At 67.2% G+C, this 15,649-nt stretch overlaps 4 protein-coding genes across 4 annotated transcripts; 1 reads left to right on the top strand and 3 right to left on the bottom strand.

The window, feature by feature from the left end:
• Positions 1 to 2,419: 2,419 nt before the first annotated feature.
• On the bottom strand, positions 2,420 to 3,988 carry MNEG_2101 (hypothetical protein; the record flags this gene model as incomplete). The annotated part of the gene is made up of 3 exons (XM_014049425.1): positions 2,420 to 2,572; positions 2,778 to 2,912; positions 3,284 to 3,988. 3 exons carry the CDS (start codon positions 3,986 to 3,988, stop codon positions 2,420 to 2,422), a joined length of 993 nt encoding a protein of 330 aa, XP_013904879.1.
• Positions 3,989 to 7,081: 3,093 nt separating this feature from the next.
• Positions 7,082 to 10,047, bottom strand: MNEG_2102 (hypothetical protein; the record flags this gene model as incomplete). Its single annotated transcript, XM_014049426.1, has 5 exons — positions 7,082 to 8,698; positions 8,876 to 9,084; positions 9,361 to 9,517; positions 9,781 to 9,878; positions 9,984 to 10,047. 5 exons carry the CDS (start codon positions 10,045 to 10,047, stop codon positions 7,082 to 7,084), a joined length of 2,145 nt encoding a protein of 714 aa, XP_013904880.1.
• A 550-nt stretch (positions 10,048 to 10,597) lies between these two features.
• Positions 10,598 to 13,583, bottom strand: MNEG_2103 (hypothetical protein; the record flags this gene model as incomplete). The annotated part of the gene is made up of 4 exons (XM_014049427.1): positions 10,598 to 11,213; positions 11,383 to 12,807; positions 13,117 to 13,260; positions 13,441 to 13,583. 4 exons carry the CDS (start codon positions 13,581 to 13,583, stop codon positions 10,598 to 10,600), a joined length of 2,328 nt encoding a protein of 775 aa, XP_013904881.1.
• Positions 13,584 to 13,948: 365 nt separating this feature from the next.
• Positions 13,949 to 14,996, top strand: MNEG_2104 (hypothetical protein; the record flags this gene model as incomplete). The annotated part of the gene is made up of 3 exons (XM_014049428.1): positions 13,949 to 14,089; positions 14,507 to 14,635; positions 14,901 to 14,996. The coding sequence occupies 3 exons, from the start codon at positions 13,949 to 13,951 to the stop codon at positions 14,994 to 14,996; spliced, it is 366 nt and encodes a 121-aa protein (XP_013904882.1).
• Positions 14,997 to 15,649: the final 653 nt, after the last annotated feature.

The following is a 15,649-nucleotide window of genomic DNA, read 5'->3' on the forward strand; positions in this document are numbered from 1 at the left end:
CCTGCCCCGCTGGCACCGCCTCACCGTCCGCCCCGAACAGAACGCCGCGACCCTCCTCCACCACGCCGCCTGCCTCCGCCACAGCCCTTGCGACCTGCCCCTCTGAGCCGCGTCCCTCAGGCGATGCGGCCGCCTCAGCGCGCGCAGCGCGGGCTGTCACCAAGCCGCCCACGCCGGCCGGCCGGCCGGCGGCCCCAACCGCTGCACCAGTGGCATTTGCCGCCTCTGACCAGTTCACCGGGCCCCCACCATCCTCAAGCTCCTCTGGCATTGGGGCGCCGCCTCCCTCCTCGCCCTCCACCTCCTCTCCCGCCGCCTCCTCCTGCTCCTCCTCCTCCTCCGATCCGCCCTCTTGCACCTTGTCCCCAGCCCTAGGGGGCGGCCCCTCCTCGCCTTCCTCTTTCGCCTCCTCATCCTGCACAGGCCCCAATTGCTGCTGCTGCTGCTGCTGCTGCTCCTGCTGGCGCAGGGGTGCGCGGTCAAAACCACTATCGTCCCAGCGAATGCCGTGCACCCAAGCCGTTGCCAATGCGCCAGCCGCCGCTGGCGCTCCAGACCCGGCCAGCGCGGCTGCATCGGGGACCGCCGCCGCCTCTGCATCAGCTGGCTGCGCGACCACGTCAGCGCCGGGGCTGGCGGGCTGCGGCAGTAGTGGGAGGGCTGTCGCAACCAGCGGGAATGGCAGCGGGGTGGATGTCGCGCCGAGCGGCGTTATGAGTTCGGGCGAGGTGGCGGCGTGCATGTGAAGCTCAGGAGAAGCAGACGGCTGCTGCTGCCGCTGCTGCTGCTGCTGCCGCCCAGGACTTGTCATGTTTGTTAGTAAGGCAGTGCCCCTGCCAGCCTGTTGAGGCAGCGTCCCGGCACCGCCGCCTTGCGGCCGTGGCGCGGCATCGGGCGGCGGCTCCGCCGCGCGCCACGCACTGCTGGGCAGCACCCGGCAAGCCAGCCACGTGATGCACAGGGAAGCGCCTGATGCGGCTGCAGACAGGAACGAGCCTCTCTTGGGCGGGCGGGCGCCGGCAGGGGGCGGGTCGTCGATGTGGCCCGCGTCCACGAGTTGCAGGGGGCGTTTCTGCGCGCGGGAGCGCGCGCGCGCAAAGGCGATAGGAGGTAGAAGTGGCGGTCAGCGGCGCCCGTCATCAGTGGTGCGCGCTGCACAGGATGGCTTGCTCCAGGCAGGTTGAAGCGCGCACAACATCTGGGGCGCCGCACGCCCATCTCAGCGCAGCACCTGGCGCCTGAGGCTGCCGTAGAGCAAAATAGATTCCGTCAAGCCTACTTATTCACGACGCACCTTGGCGGCATGTTGCTCCATCGAGCTGCGAGGTCCCGGGTTCTCAGATCGGTAGCGTCAGCCTGTGAGTTCAGCTTGACAGGAGATGGTAGAGTTTTACAGCAGTAAATGTGCGTGGGCTGTAGTGTTGCGTGCTTCGCAGCTGACAAGACGAGTATGACATCAAGGCTAAGGGAGGGCGGGCAGCCTCGACGGGGTGCATGGGCAACGGCTTCCAGTGTTTCATGTCCCGTGCACGGGCATAGAAAATCAGATCACTCCTTCTGAGTAGGTGGATCTTTCGAAGCCAAGCGCGTGCAGTTACCCGGCGCCGTCGAGCTACATGGCTGCGCAACAAATCGATGCAAGGGCAGTGACCAGACCAGATTCACCAGACCAGAACAGTCAAGGTTGAGAATGCCACTTTGTTGCTAAGATGTGGGACGAGACCCTGCATCAGGAAATTCGCGCACCTTGTTGTTAGGCAGTTGTTATTTTGAAGTCCCGCCTGCCTTGAGGGCTCAAGGTGACTTGCAGGCATTTGTTGGAGCTTCCGAGCCTGCAAAGCAGGCGGAGAGCCAGCTGGTGTCCTGCCGTCCAGTGCAGGTGGCAGGTTGCCCATGAGAGTCATATGGCAGATGCCCATAATGCCCAGGCACCCGTCTGCCAAGGCTGACTAACAGGCCGGCTGCCATGTGGTTGAATCGCTGGTGAAGAAGGTGCATGCAACTTCGGTCACAAGAGGGCTCCCAGGGGATTTCGAGAGCGACCAGTGCCGTGCCATTACCAGCGCAACCCACGCACGCATGCCAGCAGCAACTGATGGCGCCACCCGCTACTTTGGGGCATCAGTTCACAGCTCCTCAGCTGCCTGCACCTGCCACACAATTATCACTGAAACGGGTGTTGACAGCGCAACAGCCCTCAAGGGGTGCAAGAGGAGCAAGCCACAGCACGGCAACTGATCAACAGTATCATTCGCAACGATATTGCACCAATCCCCGGTAAAAACAAAGGGAAAGCACACATGAGCACAAGCTGCCAGTACCAGCCCACCAATGGTGACGCGCGCAGCGCTTCGCACACGCCAGCCCAAGCAAGGGCGTCCCACCGCCGCGCAACCGCACGCGCACGCCCACGCGCACGTCACGCGCCGGCCGCCTGCACCTCTGCCCGCTCCACGGTGGCCGTGAGGCGCCGCGACTCCTCGTTTTCCTTCCAGACTGAGCCGTCTGTGAAGAACTCTTTCTTCCATATGGGCACGGTGGCCTTGAGCTCGTCAATGGCCCAGTGGACAGCCTGATGTGTGTAATGTGTGTGTGTGTGTAATGTGTGTGTGTGTGTGTGTGTGTGTGTGTGTGTGTGCATGCGCGTGTGCATGCCTGTATGCATGCGAGTGAGTTTGCCTAAGTCATTCGTCGCCGCTTCAGCGGGCCGCCGCGTACCGAAAGCCGTGTCCCACCCATCAAGTCTGCAATCATCCGCCCACCCCCCCCTCCCGCACCTCGAGCGCGGGCTTGCGGTGGGGGCTGGACACCGCGATGATGACGCTGGCCTCACACACCTCCACCACGCCCACCCGGTGCGCCACGGCGACGCGGCTGACGCCCCAGCGCCGCCGGATCTCCAAGCACAGGTCCTGCGGTGAAGGCGTGAGCGGGGCGGCAGCGGTGCAGGCATGGAATTTTTTGGGGGGGAGGTAGATGGGAATGGAGGCGCGGGGCGATGGTTGAAGAGCAAGAGGCATGCGACGAAAGGGGCCATGGGGGTTGGCAGCGTGTGGGGTTGCGGTATCAGAGAGTGGTGACCGCAGGTTGGGATGAGCTGGTTTTGCAAGGGCCTCTACCTCCCCGGCTTCCGATGCACACAAACTGTCCCCTGTCAGGTGAGAGGCTGTGCAGGCTGTGGTCGCAATCACGCGTGGACACGCCTCGCGCCCTCCTCAACACCCCTGCGCGCACATGCAAGTGGCGGGCGCGTGTCCAGTCAAATCACGACAAAGGGGCCCACCTTGAGCTTCCCCAGGGCCATGGGCACATAGGCCTCGTATTCCAGCCGCAGCACCCGCGCCCCCTGGAACGTGTCGCGCGTCGTCCCCACAAACACGGCCACCGCCCCCGCCCCCGCATCCGTGACGAGCTCCGTGAGGCGCGCCGCCTCCAGCCGCGACGGCGTCACCTCGACAAACCAGTGCGCGTCCTCGGGCCCCTGGAGCATCTGGCCCGCCGGCACGCGGGGCAGGGGCGGGGCGGTGCCCGCGCCCCCCGCTCCGTCATCTGTCGCCTGCTGCTGCTGCTGCTGCTGCTCTGAGCAGTGCACCTCCAGCTGCTGCTCGGCCCGAATTGCTTCCGCGTCTGCAGCGCCGCCGGGGCCGTCCAGCACCATGGGGTCCGTGGCGGCGGCTGCGCCGTCCCCGACGCCAGGGGGCGTCGTGGGCAGGGTCTGCCCCGTCTCAAGAAACTGCTTCGACCAGCGCTCCGCGGACACGCCTTCGGGCGGTGGCGCCGGCCACCCTTCTGAGACCCAGCGCTGGGCGGTTGTCAAGGAGGCGGCCGCGGCGTCTTGGCGGGCCTCGAAGTAGCAGGCCACGGCGGCAGCGCGCTGCTGGGGCGTGTAGCCATCGTCTATGTGGCGCCGCTTCGGCTCGGGGCCCAAGGCACTGCTGCCAGCTTGTTGTCCAGAGATTGCAGGTGCGTCTGCGTCTGGGGCGTCCATTGCCTGCCGCCGCTGCTGCTTACTGCCGTCCTCTACACGTTCACCGCCGCCGCGTGGGTGCAGCCCGCGTCAGCCGGCTGTTGGGGGCTCTGCTACCCGCGCTGCCCTGGCGCTGGTGGCGCGTCAGCCAGGTGCGTGCGCAGGCCCAGCTACTGGGATAGGGAGGTCAGTGGGGGACAGAGTGTCACATTGGTGCCAGAAGTGATGGCGTAGGAACGGCGGATGCTATGCGTCCGAGATGGTGTACCGTGTCGGCGCACGGCGCTGTCCCCGCTGCTCATGTAATTCACAGGGACAAGCGGGGGACGTGCGCGGTGCGACTTGGCCCGTACCTGTCTTATACAGCTGAAAACTTTTGGTATGCTCGATAGATTGGTGATCCGGTGGACGGCGCGTGTTCGCAACACAGCATGCCCAGCAGCTGACGTTCTGGTTGCGGAGCACGCGACAGACAAGCAACAAGCAACGGCAAAGGTTATGACTGCGGCTCTGTCTATCTGCGCCACAGTAAAGTGGCACCGGCAGGGTCACCCGCGCCGTGGGCGTCGGTGCAACTGCATCGACTTCCCCCTGGATCATGAGCCCCATTGCTGCCGCGTTGTGAGGGCGAAGCAGCAACTGGCTGTGCCCAGATGTCATGCACTTCTATTGCAGACACTGTGCTGTGTGTTATTCGAGAGCATCATGCCACCGGCGCGGCGGTTCTTGGCATTCCCATGAAGCCCAGGGGTGGCTGCCTGTCACTGGTAAGTGTAAATGGGTAAAGCCGCCAAAGGGCAGACTGTTGCGCTCGTAAGTACTGTGGCGGCACGTGGAAGATCAGGCATGATTGTGCAAGCAGTAGTGATTGGATGTGTTGTTTACACGGGTGTTGAAGGGCGCAACACGTGGAGTGCGCGCAACCCATCGGGGCTGGTGGCACGGGATAAGTTTTGTATTGCGTGTGAAATGGGGACCTTGCAAAACCGCTCGGGCGCGCGCGCGACGACACGCATCAAGCTAGCGTACATTGCACGCGAGGCAGACCAATTGGTCACTGGGCAAGACCAGGTCGGGTGACATGCGTCGTGCAGGCGTTGGCGCATTCGCAGGCATGCAAATCTGCGCGCCAACACGCCATGGGAGCCCGAGCAGGGCGCCCTGGGTTAGATGGCCACTCGCTCTGGGCGCCGGCGGGCGCCAGAGAAGTCAGGCCACTGGCAAAAACGCCTTGGCCTGCTTGATGCACGCAGTGCGCGTTCATGCAAAGGGCAGCGCGTTCACACAGTCCAACGGGTGCGCAACAGTTGCAGTTGCACCTGGCTGGCTGGCTCGCTGGCTCCGAATCAAGGTTGCCACCCCCCATCCGAAAAGGCACAAGACCGAGAGAGACGTCAAGACGTGAACAGGCACGCGCGTGCTGGTTGCACGGGCACATATTCCTTGCGCCCTGCTGCCCAGAAAATCGCAGGGCGAGGGTGCCTTGCTGTGGGCGCCACCAAGGCCGCCTCTGTCACGTGGTTTAACCCTTGAAAAACCCGCCGCGCTTGTGGGCGATGCGCTGCACGGGGCATGGGCAGCAACGGGGAGAGAGTCATGGCAAAGAGGCGGCGGTCCCCTGAGTCCGGTGAGGGGCTGCGGGCAAAGCAGTCCAACCCCTGCAAACAACACGCTGACAGAGCCGTGGAATTTTCTGAGAGATGCTTCGGCCTTGAGCCGTATCCGGAAAGCAGAAGGGCCGCGCGTCGCAGGCGAGACCGTCGGGTTGGGCGCGCACGAAAGTGCACCGCGCACACGGGGCCATTCCAGCGTTGTCGAGGCGCTGTGCGGCGCCTCATGATTGGAGCGCAGGCCGCGAAATGCTGGGTGGGAAGCGCATGACCTCCAACATGGGGACAGAGAAAGCAAGGTGGGCAGACAGATAGGCACGCGCACAAGCGGGCTGTTGCAGTGGCATGGGGCCGGCCGCTGGTCGGGGAAAGTGGTTGGAGAGGGATCGCTCGCGCAAAGCCACGACGGGCGCGGCACACCCCCAGCTTGTTGTTGCGGCAGTCTTCCGGGCATCTTCTGGGGTGATCGTTTTTCGAGTACGGTAGTAGCACAAGGGTCTCTTCAGCCCTCCGCAAAGAGAGGTGGGGGGTGTTGGCGCGCTGCCCTTGTGCAAGGCGGCCCGCGCGGCCGAAACTAGGGCGAGACATGGGGTTGCCACACCGCGGCACAGCGGGAAGTTTGGCCGCGATGCTGCGTAGCTTTCCCTTGAGCAACCAACAGCATTGCAGAACCTACAATAGAACATCAGGAGGGGCAATCCACACGTGCTTGCTTGCAATGGGGCGCAGCGTGCAGGAGGGTCGAGCCCATGCACACGCGACCCAAGCCAAGCCAGGTGCGGGCGCAACCGCAGTCTCTTCAAGGGCGCGGCGGCGCGCAGCCAAGGGCTGCGACGCGGCCCCCGCGCTCCCGTTTCTTGTGTGTGTATGTGTGAGTGGGTGGTCAGGGCCGACGCTACGTCTCAGTAGCTCTCGCCGGCCCGAGCGGCCGCTGCGGCCGTCAGCCCTCGCTGCGCCTGGCGGCGGCGCTAGTGTCAGTGATGCACCCTGAGAAAAAGTGCAGAGGCAGGGCGCCCCCGCGCGGGCGGGGGGCGGCAACGGGGGTGGATCCGCGAGCGTCCAGCCCCATAGGGGAGGCTGTCCGGGATCAAAGACGAAGCAATGTGCTCGAACCGCACGCGGCGCTGCGACAGCCGGTGCGGCGACGATTTGGCCAGGCCGCTCACGACGGCCGCCGCGGGGGCGCCGTTGCAGCCAGGGTCCCCGCACGGCGCTGGGGCTGCCATCCGGGGCCGCCAGGTGCTCCTGCCGCCCTTCTCCTCCGCTGCGATGGGGGCCAGGGCGCAGGCCCTGCGCCGCCCTTGACCCGTCCTTGAGCCAAACGTGTCATTCCTTAATCTCGCTTGCCATCTCCAGCCAGGCCCCGCAAGACATCCATGGGGACGAGAGACCTCCAGCAATACACCTTGCGCCTCCGGACCACCAACGCATGCGGCGACGGGGTCAGCTCTCTGCAGCGGCCCCACCCAGGGGTCAACACCGCCGCTGCTGTGGCCCAGTGCCCTCAGCCCATGGCCGCGGCGCCGGCAGGCAGCGGGCCCGCGGGCGCGACGCCCGCGCCCGGGCCCGCGCCGCCCGCGGCGCCCCAGAGCGACCCCGCCGTCGACGTGGCGAGCCCCTCCCCCGCGAGCCGCCGCTGCGTCTGTGCAAACAGCACCGCCTGCTGCTGCGGCGGCGCGTGCGCGAGGCGGGCGCGTTGGGACTTGTTTGTCGCCACATCGGGCAGGGGTAGCAGCGGCGCTGGCACGTGTGGCTGGTGGCCAATACCGCCGCCGCCACCGCCGCCGCCGCCGCCGCCGCCCAGGCTGATCGGCGTGCGCGGCGACGTGCCCGCGCTGCTGGTGCCGTACGCGACCTCCAGCGTGAAGCCGTGAGACGGGTCCGCGCCGAACGCCGCCGGGGCACCGCCGCCCGCGCGGCCGCCGAACGGCGAGAGCCCAGGCCCAAAGGGCGGCATCGCCGCGGGCGGCGGCCGAGCCGCGCCAGCACGGTGCTGCTGCTGCTGCTGCTGCTGCTGCTGCTGCTGGAGCGCCGCCGTCACAAACGCCTGCTGCTCGAACGACGCGAGCGCCGCGGCGACGGCGGCCTGCTGCGCCTGCGCGTGCGCCTGCGCCTGCTGCGCCTCGAGAAGCCCCAGCTGCGCCAGGATCGCCAAGTCTGGCGCCGCCGCCGCCGCCTCCTGCGCCTGCGCCTGCGCCTGCGCGACGGCGGCCTGGTGCTGCGAAAACAGGAGGTAGGCGCGCTGCAGCTCGGCCTTCTCTGCGGACGACCAGCCGTCGGTCGCGGCCGGGTGCGCGGCCAGCAGCCGCAGCAGCACCGCGAGGAACGCCCACGGCGGCGCCGCGCCCGTGTGGCACGCCTTGAGCAGCGTGCAGAGCTCCTGCGGCTTGAACGTCAGCGCGGCGCCGCCGTCGTGGCTGCCGTGGCCGTGGCCGTGGCCGTGGCCGCTGCTGCCCCCGCCGCCGCCGAGCTGCAGGCGCAGCGTGGCCACGTCAAAGATCGCAGACAGCAGGTCATGCTGCAGCAGGCCGGCCTTGTCAAAGGCATACACCGCGTTTGACAGCGCCTGCTCGTTGAACCCGCCGACCCCGTGGTACGGCAGCGGCTGCCGCGTGCGCAGCAGCGCCGCCGTCGCGCGGAGGCGGCCGATGCTCTCCGCGTTGACGACGGCGAAGAGCTGCCGGAACGGCGGGTGGGTGCCGCACACCGGGCCGGCGACCGTCGCGAGCGCCCAGCAGATGTTGACCAGCGCCTGGCAGCTGAAGTCCGACTCGGCCGCCGCCAGCAGCTGCGCGGCGTCGGGCGCCGCGCCGCCGGGCCGCGGCAGCGCGAGCAGCTGCTGCTGCAGCCGCGAGAGCATGCGCGTCGCGGCCGTCGCGACCGCCTCCAGGAACGCGACCGTCGCGCCGCCGAAGGCGTCCAGCTCCATGCCGCGCGACTTGAGGTGCGCGAGCGCCCATATGCTGTTGCTCAGGGCCTGCGCGTCAAAGGGCTTCGCGTCGTCGGCGCCGGGGCGCAGCGAGGCGGCAATCTCGGCTGCTATCTTGGAAACCAGCGCGGCCACCACCTCCGGGGGGCAGACCGGCAGCTTCGCGTAGCTCCACAGCAGGTTTGCCAGGCCCTACGGGAAGTCGAAGGGTTGCAATGCAAGGGGCAGGGGTGAGACGGAGGTGCCGTGGGCGTGCGGCGCGGCGCCGACACAGTGGCGCCAAACGGGACACAAATACACCCCCTCGGCCAAAGCGGCGTCTAGCGTTCCGACAGGCCTTCCAAGGAAAAGCCAGAAGCAGAGTCTCACCTGCGGGCTCGAGCCGCGCAGGCTGCGCAGCACAAAGGGCGCCACGTTGAGCGCAATCTCCGTTGACAGGGCCGCCTCGTCGCTCGACAGGTCCAGCTTGGCCAGCGCCCACACCAGGTTGGCCAGGCACCGCGCGTCCACGCCACGCGGCTCGGCGCCGTGCTGCATGTACAGCAACTGCATGTTCATGAACTGGCTGCTGATGCTCCCTGCGATGGCCGGCGGCGGGGGGCAAGGGCGGCGCGGCGGGTGCGGGGCGGGGTCAGCACGCGGTGCATGGACGCGGAAGCCGCCGGGCCGCTCCGGGCCTCACCACGCCGCTCGCTGCACAGGCGTGCAGCATGGGCGCAATCGCCTGCAGGCGCTCGCGTTCCGCCACACCCAACCCACAGCAGGAACGCAAATCAGCCCAGAACGGGCGGGGCAGGGCAAGCGCAAGGGGAGGGGGCGCAGCAAGCGCGGGGCGGGGAGGGCGCGGCACCCACTGAGAAGCAGCTGGAAGGTGGGGGAGCGCTGCAGCTCCGTGAGGTACGCGTTGCGGCTGCGCTGGCTGAACGACATCTTGGCCAGGCGGTACAGGCAGGTCACGAGGTTGATGGGGTCCAGCAGCATGTGGTAGGACGCCACAAACTCCAGGAGCTCCTGGGAGGGGCGCGAGGGGGGCGCCGGGAAGGGCGGCGGGGCAGCGGCGGTGAGGCCTCACCGCAGGGGAACGTGCGGAAGAGCAGCTGCGCCGCGCGGGCCGCGAGCCTCTAGCGCTCGGCTGCCTTGCTTACAAGGCAGCAGCCGCATGCACGCGAGGCGGGCACGGGGCCGGCAGGGTGCGGGTCCAGAACAAGCACACCCCCGTGAGTGTGTGGCGGGCAGGGTTCGCCGCTAGTGCGCGGGACGCTGACACTGCGCACCTCCTTGGTCCTATAGGAGCTGATGCGCTTGAGCAGGCTGCTCTGCATAGGCACTGCAAACCCAGGCAGGCGGTTGCTCTTGCCGCTCTCAGAGCCGTCTGCGGGCGGTGGCAGGTCAGGGGTGGTGACGCTGAGCTGTCCCTTCCCCGTGCCCAACGCGGCGCCTCCTGCCATGCGTCTTCCTTCGCCACCTCGCCGCTCACCATCGCTCCACACCGAGCTCGCGGGACTGCCAGGCTGCTTCATATCATGGTGCTTCGCCAGCATCGGTGATGCAGGCGCGCTGGATGCTAAAGAGCTTCTCCTCCTTTGCCCGGAAGGCGCGGCCATGCTGGGCTGGGGCGCCTGCCCCATCAGGGCAGGCCTATATGTTGCTTGACACACGGCTACTATATTTGTCTCCGCGGCGAGACGGCTGGGCAAGTGGATGTGAGCTGCTGCAAGAGCTCTCGTATGTGACTGCACGCGTCGTTGAACTGAGATTTCAGTAGAGAAATAAGAACTTATGCCGACGGAAAGTTGCTATGCGGGGCGCAGGTGGTGGTCGTGTAAGAGGTGTAGAGGTCTCCCCTCCACCAGCTTCCGAACCCCGTTCCCCGTAGCTTCCAATTACACGAGCTGTTTGGGTTGGCGTAGGCTCCTGAAGCGCGCTGCATGCACGGATTTAATGCTGCGCATGCATGCTTGCATGCTTGACTGGGCCTAAGCAGCGTGCAGGAACAGCGCGTGGTCACCATGACCGACACTGGTTGGGCCGTTACATAAGCATTCCTAGCTGATGACTTCTCAGCCCCAGAGCAAAAGCCACAGCGATGTCTCAGTCGGTCTTGCCGCCACCACCGCCGCCAGCGGCCGGCGGCGCGAGGAGCTGTTTCAGCAGTTTGAGGCAGGCCGGGTGCAGCTGCCGCGCGAGCCGCTGGTCAAGGTCTCCGCGCGGAACGCCTCCGAGCCTCTTCTCCTTCTGCCCCTCATCATCCTCATCATCATGCGCCTCGCCGTCGCCCCCGCCGCGGCCCTCGCGCCCATCATCGCAGCCACTAGACGGCCGCCGCTGCGGCCCACCGCCGCTGCTGGAAGCCTCCCGCAGCGCCGCCGCGAGGCGCCGTAGCGCGGCCTCCAGGGCCGAGCCCGGCAGGACCACCCCCCGGCCGCTGTCGCGGGCTGCCGCGCGGGCGTCTGCCACCAGCTGCAGCAGTGCGTGTGCGCGCGCCAGGGCGGCGGGCGCCGCGTCGGGCGCCGCGGCCCCTGACAGCACCGCCTCTGCCACTGCGCTGCTGCCGCCGCTGGTCAGCAGCTGCCACGCAGCTCCGTGCGCCTCCAAAGCGGCCCCAGCCTCAAAAGCCGACAGCTCCAGGGCTTGGCGGCAGGCGGGCACGGCGAGCGCCCAATCGCACGCGTGGGATGACGATGCGCACGCCAGCAGCAGCGCGCGCCTGCCGTACATGTGACACGAGGTGTGCGGCAGTGAGGTGCATGACACACGGTTGCGCCGTCTCATTGGCGACCAACGCAGCAGGCAGCATGCACGAGCTTTGGCTGGAAAGCTGCTCCTGACACGCGAACTACTCAGCGCAGTACCACCCGATGCGCCCACCTCCCCACCTGATCGGCTCGGCCGCCGGCGTCGCCGCGTGCGCCACAAACAGCTGCACCAGGCTCCGCAGCACGCCGCTGCTCGCCAGCGCCGCGCCCGCGTCGCAGCCGCGGGGGCGGTCCAAAACGTACGCTTCACACAGATACGAAAGCACGAGCGCCTGCGCCAACCGCTCGCCTTCCGCACCGCCCGCACCAGGCCCAGGCGTGGCCTTTAGAAGGCCGCCGCCGCCGCCGCCGTGGCCGTAGCCTAGCAGCTCGAGCGAGCGCTCCATAAGCGGCAGCAGGTGCGCGTGCACCGCCGCCCGCAGCCGCCCGCGTGCGCCGGCGCCGGGCAGCCGCTGGCGCAGCGCTGCCGCGGCGCCCAGCGCGGCGAGCGCCTCGGCCGACAGCGGCCCGCCCGACCCGGCCGCCGCGCCCGCCGCGCCGGCGACCCCCAGCGCCTCCCAAAGCTGCGGCAGCAGCTGCATCTCATGTGGCTCCGCGGCGACGCGCTCCACCACGACCGCCACCGCCGAGTGCTGCAGCGGAGCGAGCTCGTCGGCGCGCGGGTGCACGCCCAGCGCGCGCAGCAGGCCGAACAACTCGGCGCCGGCGCCCGCGCCGCCGCCGTCGCTGCTGCTGGGGACCCATACACCGCCGTCCGACAGTACAGAGTAGTCCAGTCGCGAGCCCAGGTCCAACAGCCGCCCCCGCAGCGCCGGCCACTCGTAATCACGCTCGCAAGCTGCCTCTGCCTGCCCGCCCCAGCCCAGACTGCCGCCCGGCGCGCCCCTGCCCAGGCCGTTTGGCCCCAAAACGCCCGGGCACGGCGGCGGCTCGATATCCTCGTACGCCTCGTCGTCGCCGTCCTGAACCTCGGCCTCCACGACGACCTCTGCCTCAGCAACCTCGGCCGGCCGCGCCGCGCCGCCCGCTGCGCCCCGCTGCTGCCCGTGCCGCCGCTGCATCTGCGCGAGCGCCGCCGCGACCCTGTCGTCCGCTGCGCCTGTGCTACTAATTGCCGCCGCCTCGTCATCGTTGTTATCACCCGCTCCTGTGGGCCCAGGGGCCTCAAGCTCGTACGCTGCGAGGTGGCGCCATGCTTCCCGCTCTGGCGCAGCGACGAGCTTCCCCAGGAGGAGCAGCAGCACTGCAGCGCACAGCCGCTGGTGCAGTTGCCGCTGCTGCAGCCGCAACGCCGCGCCGCCCGGCGCGGGCGCGCCGGGGGCGACCTGTAGGGACGCCTCCGCCGCAGGTGCGGCGCCCGGCGCCCCTGCTGCATCAGCGGGCGGCCCGCCAAGGGCGCTCTCGCTGCTGCCCGCAGCTGCCGCCGCGGCCGCCGTCGCCGGCGCTGCTGACGGCGCGGGGGACCTGGCGCCGCTGGTGATGTTGTCAATAAAGATTCGCGTGAGCTGGTAGGGCGGCCACCCGCCCTTGCCTTGCAGCGATCGCCTGCATGCCGCAAGTGGGGAGGGAGGCAGCAGCTCGCTCTGCCAAACAGCGGGCGCTGATCGACGCGGCTGCCTTTGTCTGCGTGATAACACGCTCTCATGAGAGGAGGCCAGCGACGTTTCACCAGTATGCAAAGTTACTTGCGAGCGTGTGTGCACATGCAAGCACGCATGCGCCAGCACCCCCCACACACACATACATGCATGCACACGAGCACGCATGGGCGCACACGCACACACGCGCGCGTGCGCACACACACACACGCACACACACACACACAAACACACACACACACACACACGCACACACCTGAACACCGCCAGCAGTGCCGCCAGCTCGTCGCCCGCTACCAATGGGAAGTCGTACTGAAGCTTCCGCCACGCAGAGTCAGCCAGCTCCCGCTCGCCCCGGCCTGCCTGCCGCCCCTCCATCTGCCTGATCTCCTGCACCAGCCTGCGTTGGTGATCGCGCAGGGTGTGCGAAGGGGAGAGTATTTGGCGCAAGGGCAGGCTATACGGGGCCGGTTGCAAACGCCCAGCGTGCCAGACTCCTCAGCAAGCAGGTGCAGCGAGTGCACTCAGCCGAGCGGGTACACCAGATTCACTGGTATCACCAGCACAGGGCTGCACTCACCTCGCGGTAAAGGCCTTGCGGTCCATGGCCACGCCGCCAGCCGCAAGCTGCTGCTGATCGCGTGCGGCTTGCGCGTCAGCGCCGATGGCGGCGCGCTGACGCCGCTGTGGAGGGATTGGCTGGCCCCTGCTAGGAGGCGGCATCCCCGGCAGTTATACAGGCGGATGAAGGCGTGCTGCGACTCGTGACAACAGATCGTTCGTACGGCAGCTGTTCACAGTGCTGGAAAGATCAGGTGTGCAGATGTCTGATTCGATAAATGAAGACACTGAGAAACAGACTTTGTACCACCTCTTGCCGAACCTGTTCATTCCAGGGAGTCTGCCGTTGCGGGGTCACCGTGGTGGTGACATGCCACACAACCTGAGCTCCCTCCTGCTCAGCATATGGCGACCATACCATCCGAAGTTTACGATGAACACCGTGGGACAAATATAGCATCAGGAAAGCACAACATCCTGATCTATTTTACAAAGTATCGGCGGCGAGCCTCGGGGGCTGGCACGCCATGGCGCGTCACGTTGCCCAGGCGAAGGGTTTAGATGTGCCGGAGGAGTATGAGCGGCTAGTGGCGCCCCATGTCGCCTCCTTCGACTGGTTTTTGAACGAGGGCCTGCAGAGCGTCGTCGATTCGCTGGATCCGATCGAGGTGTGTTGAATTGCTTGAGGGTGCCGTGCCGCGAGCCATGAGCTCCGGCCGCCGGCGACCCCCGCCCGCTGCCGCCACCGCTGCTGCTGCTGCTGCCGCAACCCAGCGGCCAGCCCATACAAATCAATTGCACCCCGACTGTGGGATATACAACGAGCTTTGCTTGTGTCGGCTGGTACATGGGTCTCTGCTTGCGTGGTCAGAGGTGTAACGTGAGTGTCGTCCGCATACGCTCCTGTTGCTGCACACTGAGTACACATTTCAAGTTCTGTGCCAAACCCACTCACAGCTGCTACGTATGTTTTGTTGCAAAGAAAAGAGCATGCAGGAGCTTTCGCTGCTTCAAACGGCCGACAGCCTGCAGCATCGCTGCCCGGCCCCGCCCGCCCCGCCCGCTGCACCCTCCCTCCCGCGCAGATTGAGCACCCAGCCACAAAGCGCGTCCACCGCTTCTGGTTTGAGAACCCCATCGTCGGGCGGCCGGTGAACGAGGAGGCGTCAGTGGCGGCAGACAGCAGGCTCATGCCGCGCGACTGCAGAGAGATGGTGCGCTTACACGCCTGCCACGGCAGCATGCAACGGTGGTGCTTACCGCGTTTGCTCCCGATTACGACGGCGGCTGCGCAACCCCCAGTAGCGTCACCACCGCTGGGGGCGCGGTGATTGCGCAGCCCATGCACTCGTGGAAATCATGACATCTGGGTCCACGTATGCAAAGCTGTCGGCGCCCGCAGCCTTCCGCGCCGCCCTCTGCACCACCCCCCTTTCCGTACTCTCAACCACCCCACCCCTATGTGATGCTTGTCACCAGGGTGTGACCTACAAGGCGCCCTTCAGCATGGACCTGTGCTTCGAGAGCGACGGCGCCGGCGGCAGGCGGCGCATCCAGAAGCGGTGCGGGGCATGAGGGGGGACGGGGGGGCTGCTTGGCTGGCAAGCGGAAGGCGGTGGCAGTGGGGAAGTGATGGCCGCAGCTGCAGCGGTGGCAGCATTAGCTTTGGCGCCAGCGCCGGCAATAGCCGTGGCGGTCGCAGCAGCCGCAGTGGTGGTGGCGACGGCGGCGGCGGTGGCAAAGCGGCGGCGGTGGCAACAGCGGCAGCAGTAGCAGCAGCAGCAGCGGCGGCGGCGGCGGCGGCAGCAATGGCAGCCGCGGCAGCAGCGACAGCAGCGACAGCAGCAGAACAAAGAGAAGCAGGTCACTGAGGAGAAGCAGTAGCAGCAGCAGCAGCAGCAGCAGCAGCAGCAGCAGCAGCAGCAGCAGGTGCAAAGGCGCTGTCAGCCGCAGAGTTGGCCGCAGTAGTAGCAGCAGCAGCTGCAGCAGCAGCAGCAGCAGCAGCAGTTGCACGGCATAGAACAACGGGTCACAAAAACCTATGCTGCCCTGCGCCTCCCATCAGATGCAGCCAGCACGCTGCCCAAAAGCCGAGCATCAGCAGCATCAGCAGCAGCATCATCATCATCATCATCATCTTCATCATCATCATCAGCAGCAGCAGCAGCAGCAGGAGCAGCAGCCGCCGCCGCCCCCCAATCCTCGGCCCTAAACCCCCCCTGCTCCCC

Source organism: Monoraphidium neglectum (genome assembly GCF_000611645.1).
Source record: "Monoraphidium neglectum strain SAG 48.87 unplaced genomic scaffold scaffold00228, whole genome shotgun sequence".
NCBI lineage: Eukaryota > Viridiplantae > Chlorophyta > Chlorophyceae > Sphaeropleales > Selenastraceae > Monoraphidium > Monoraphidium neglectum.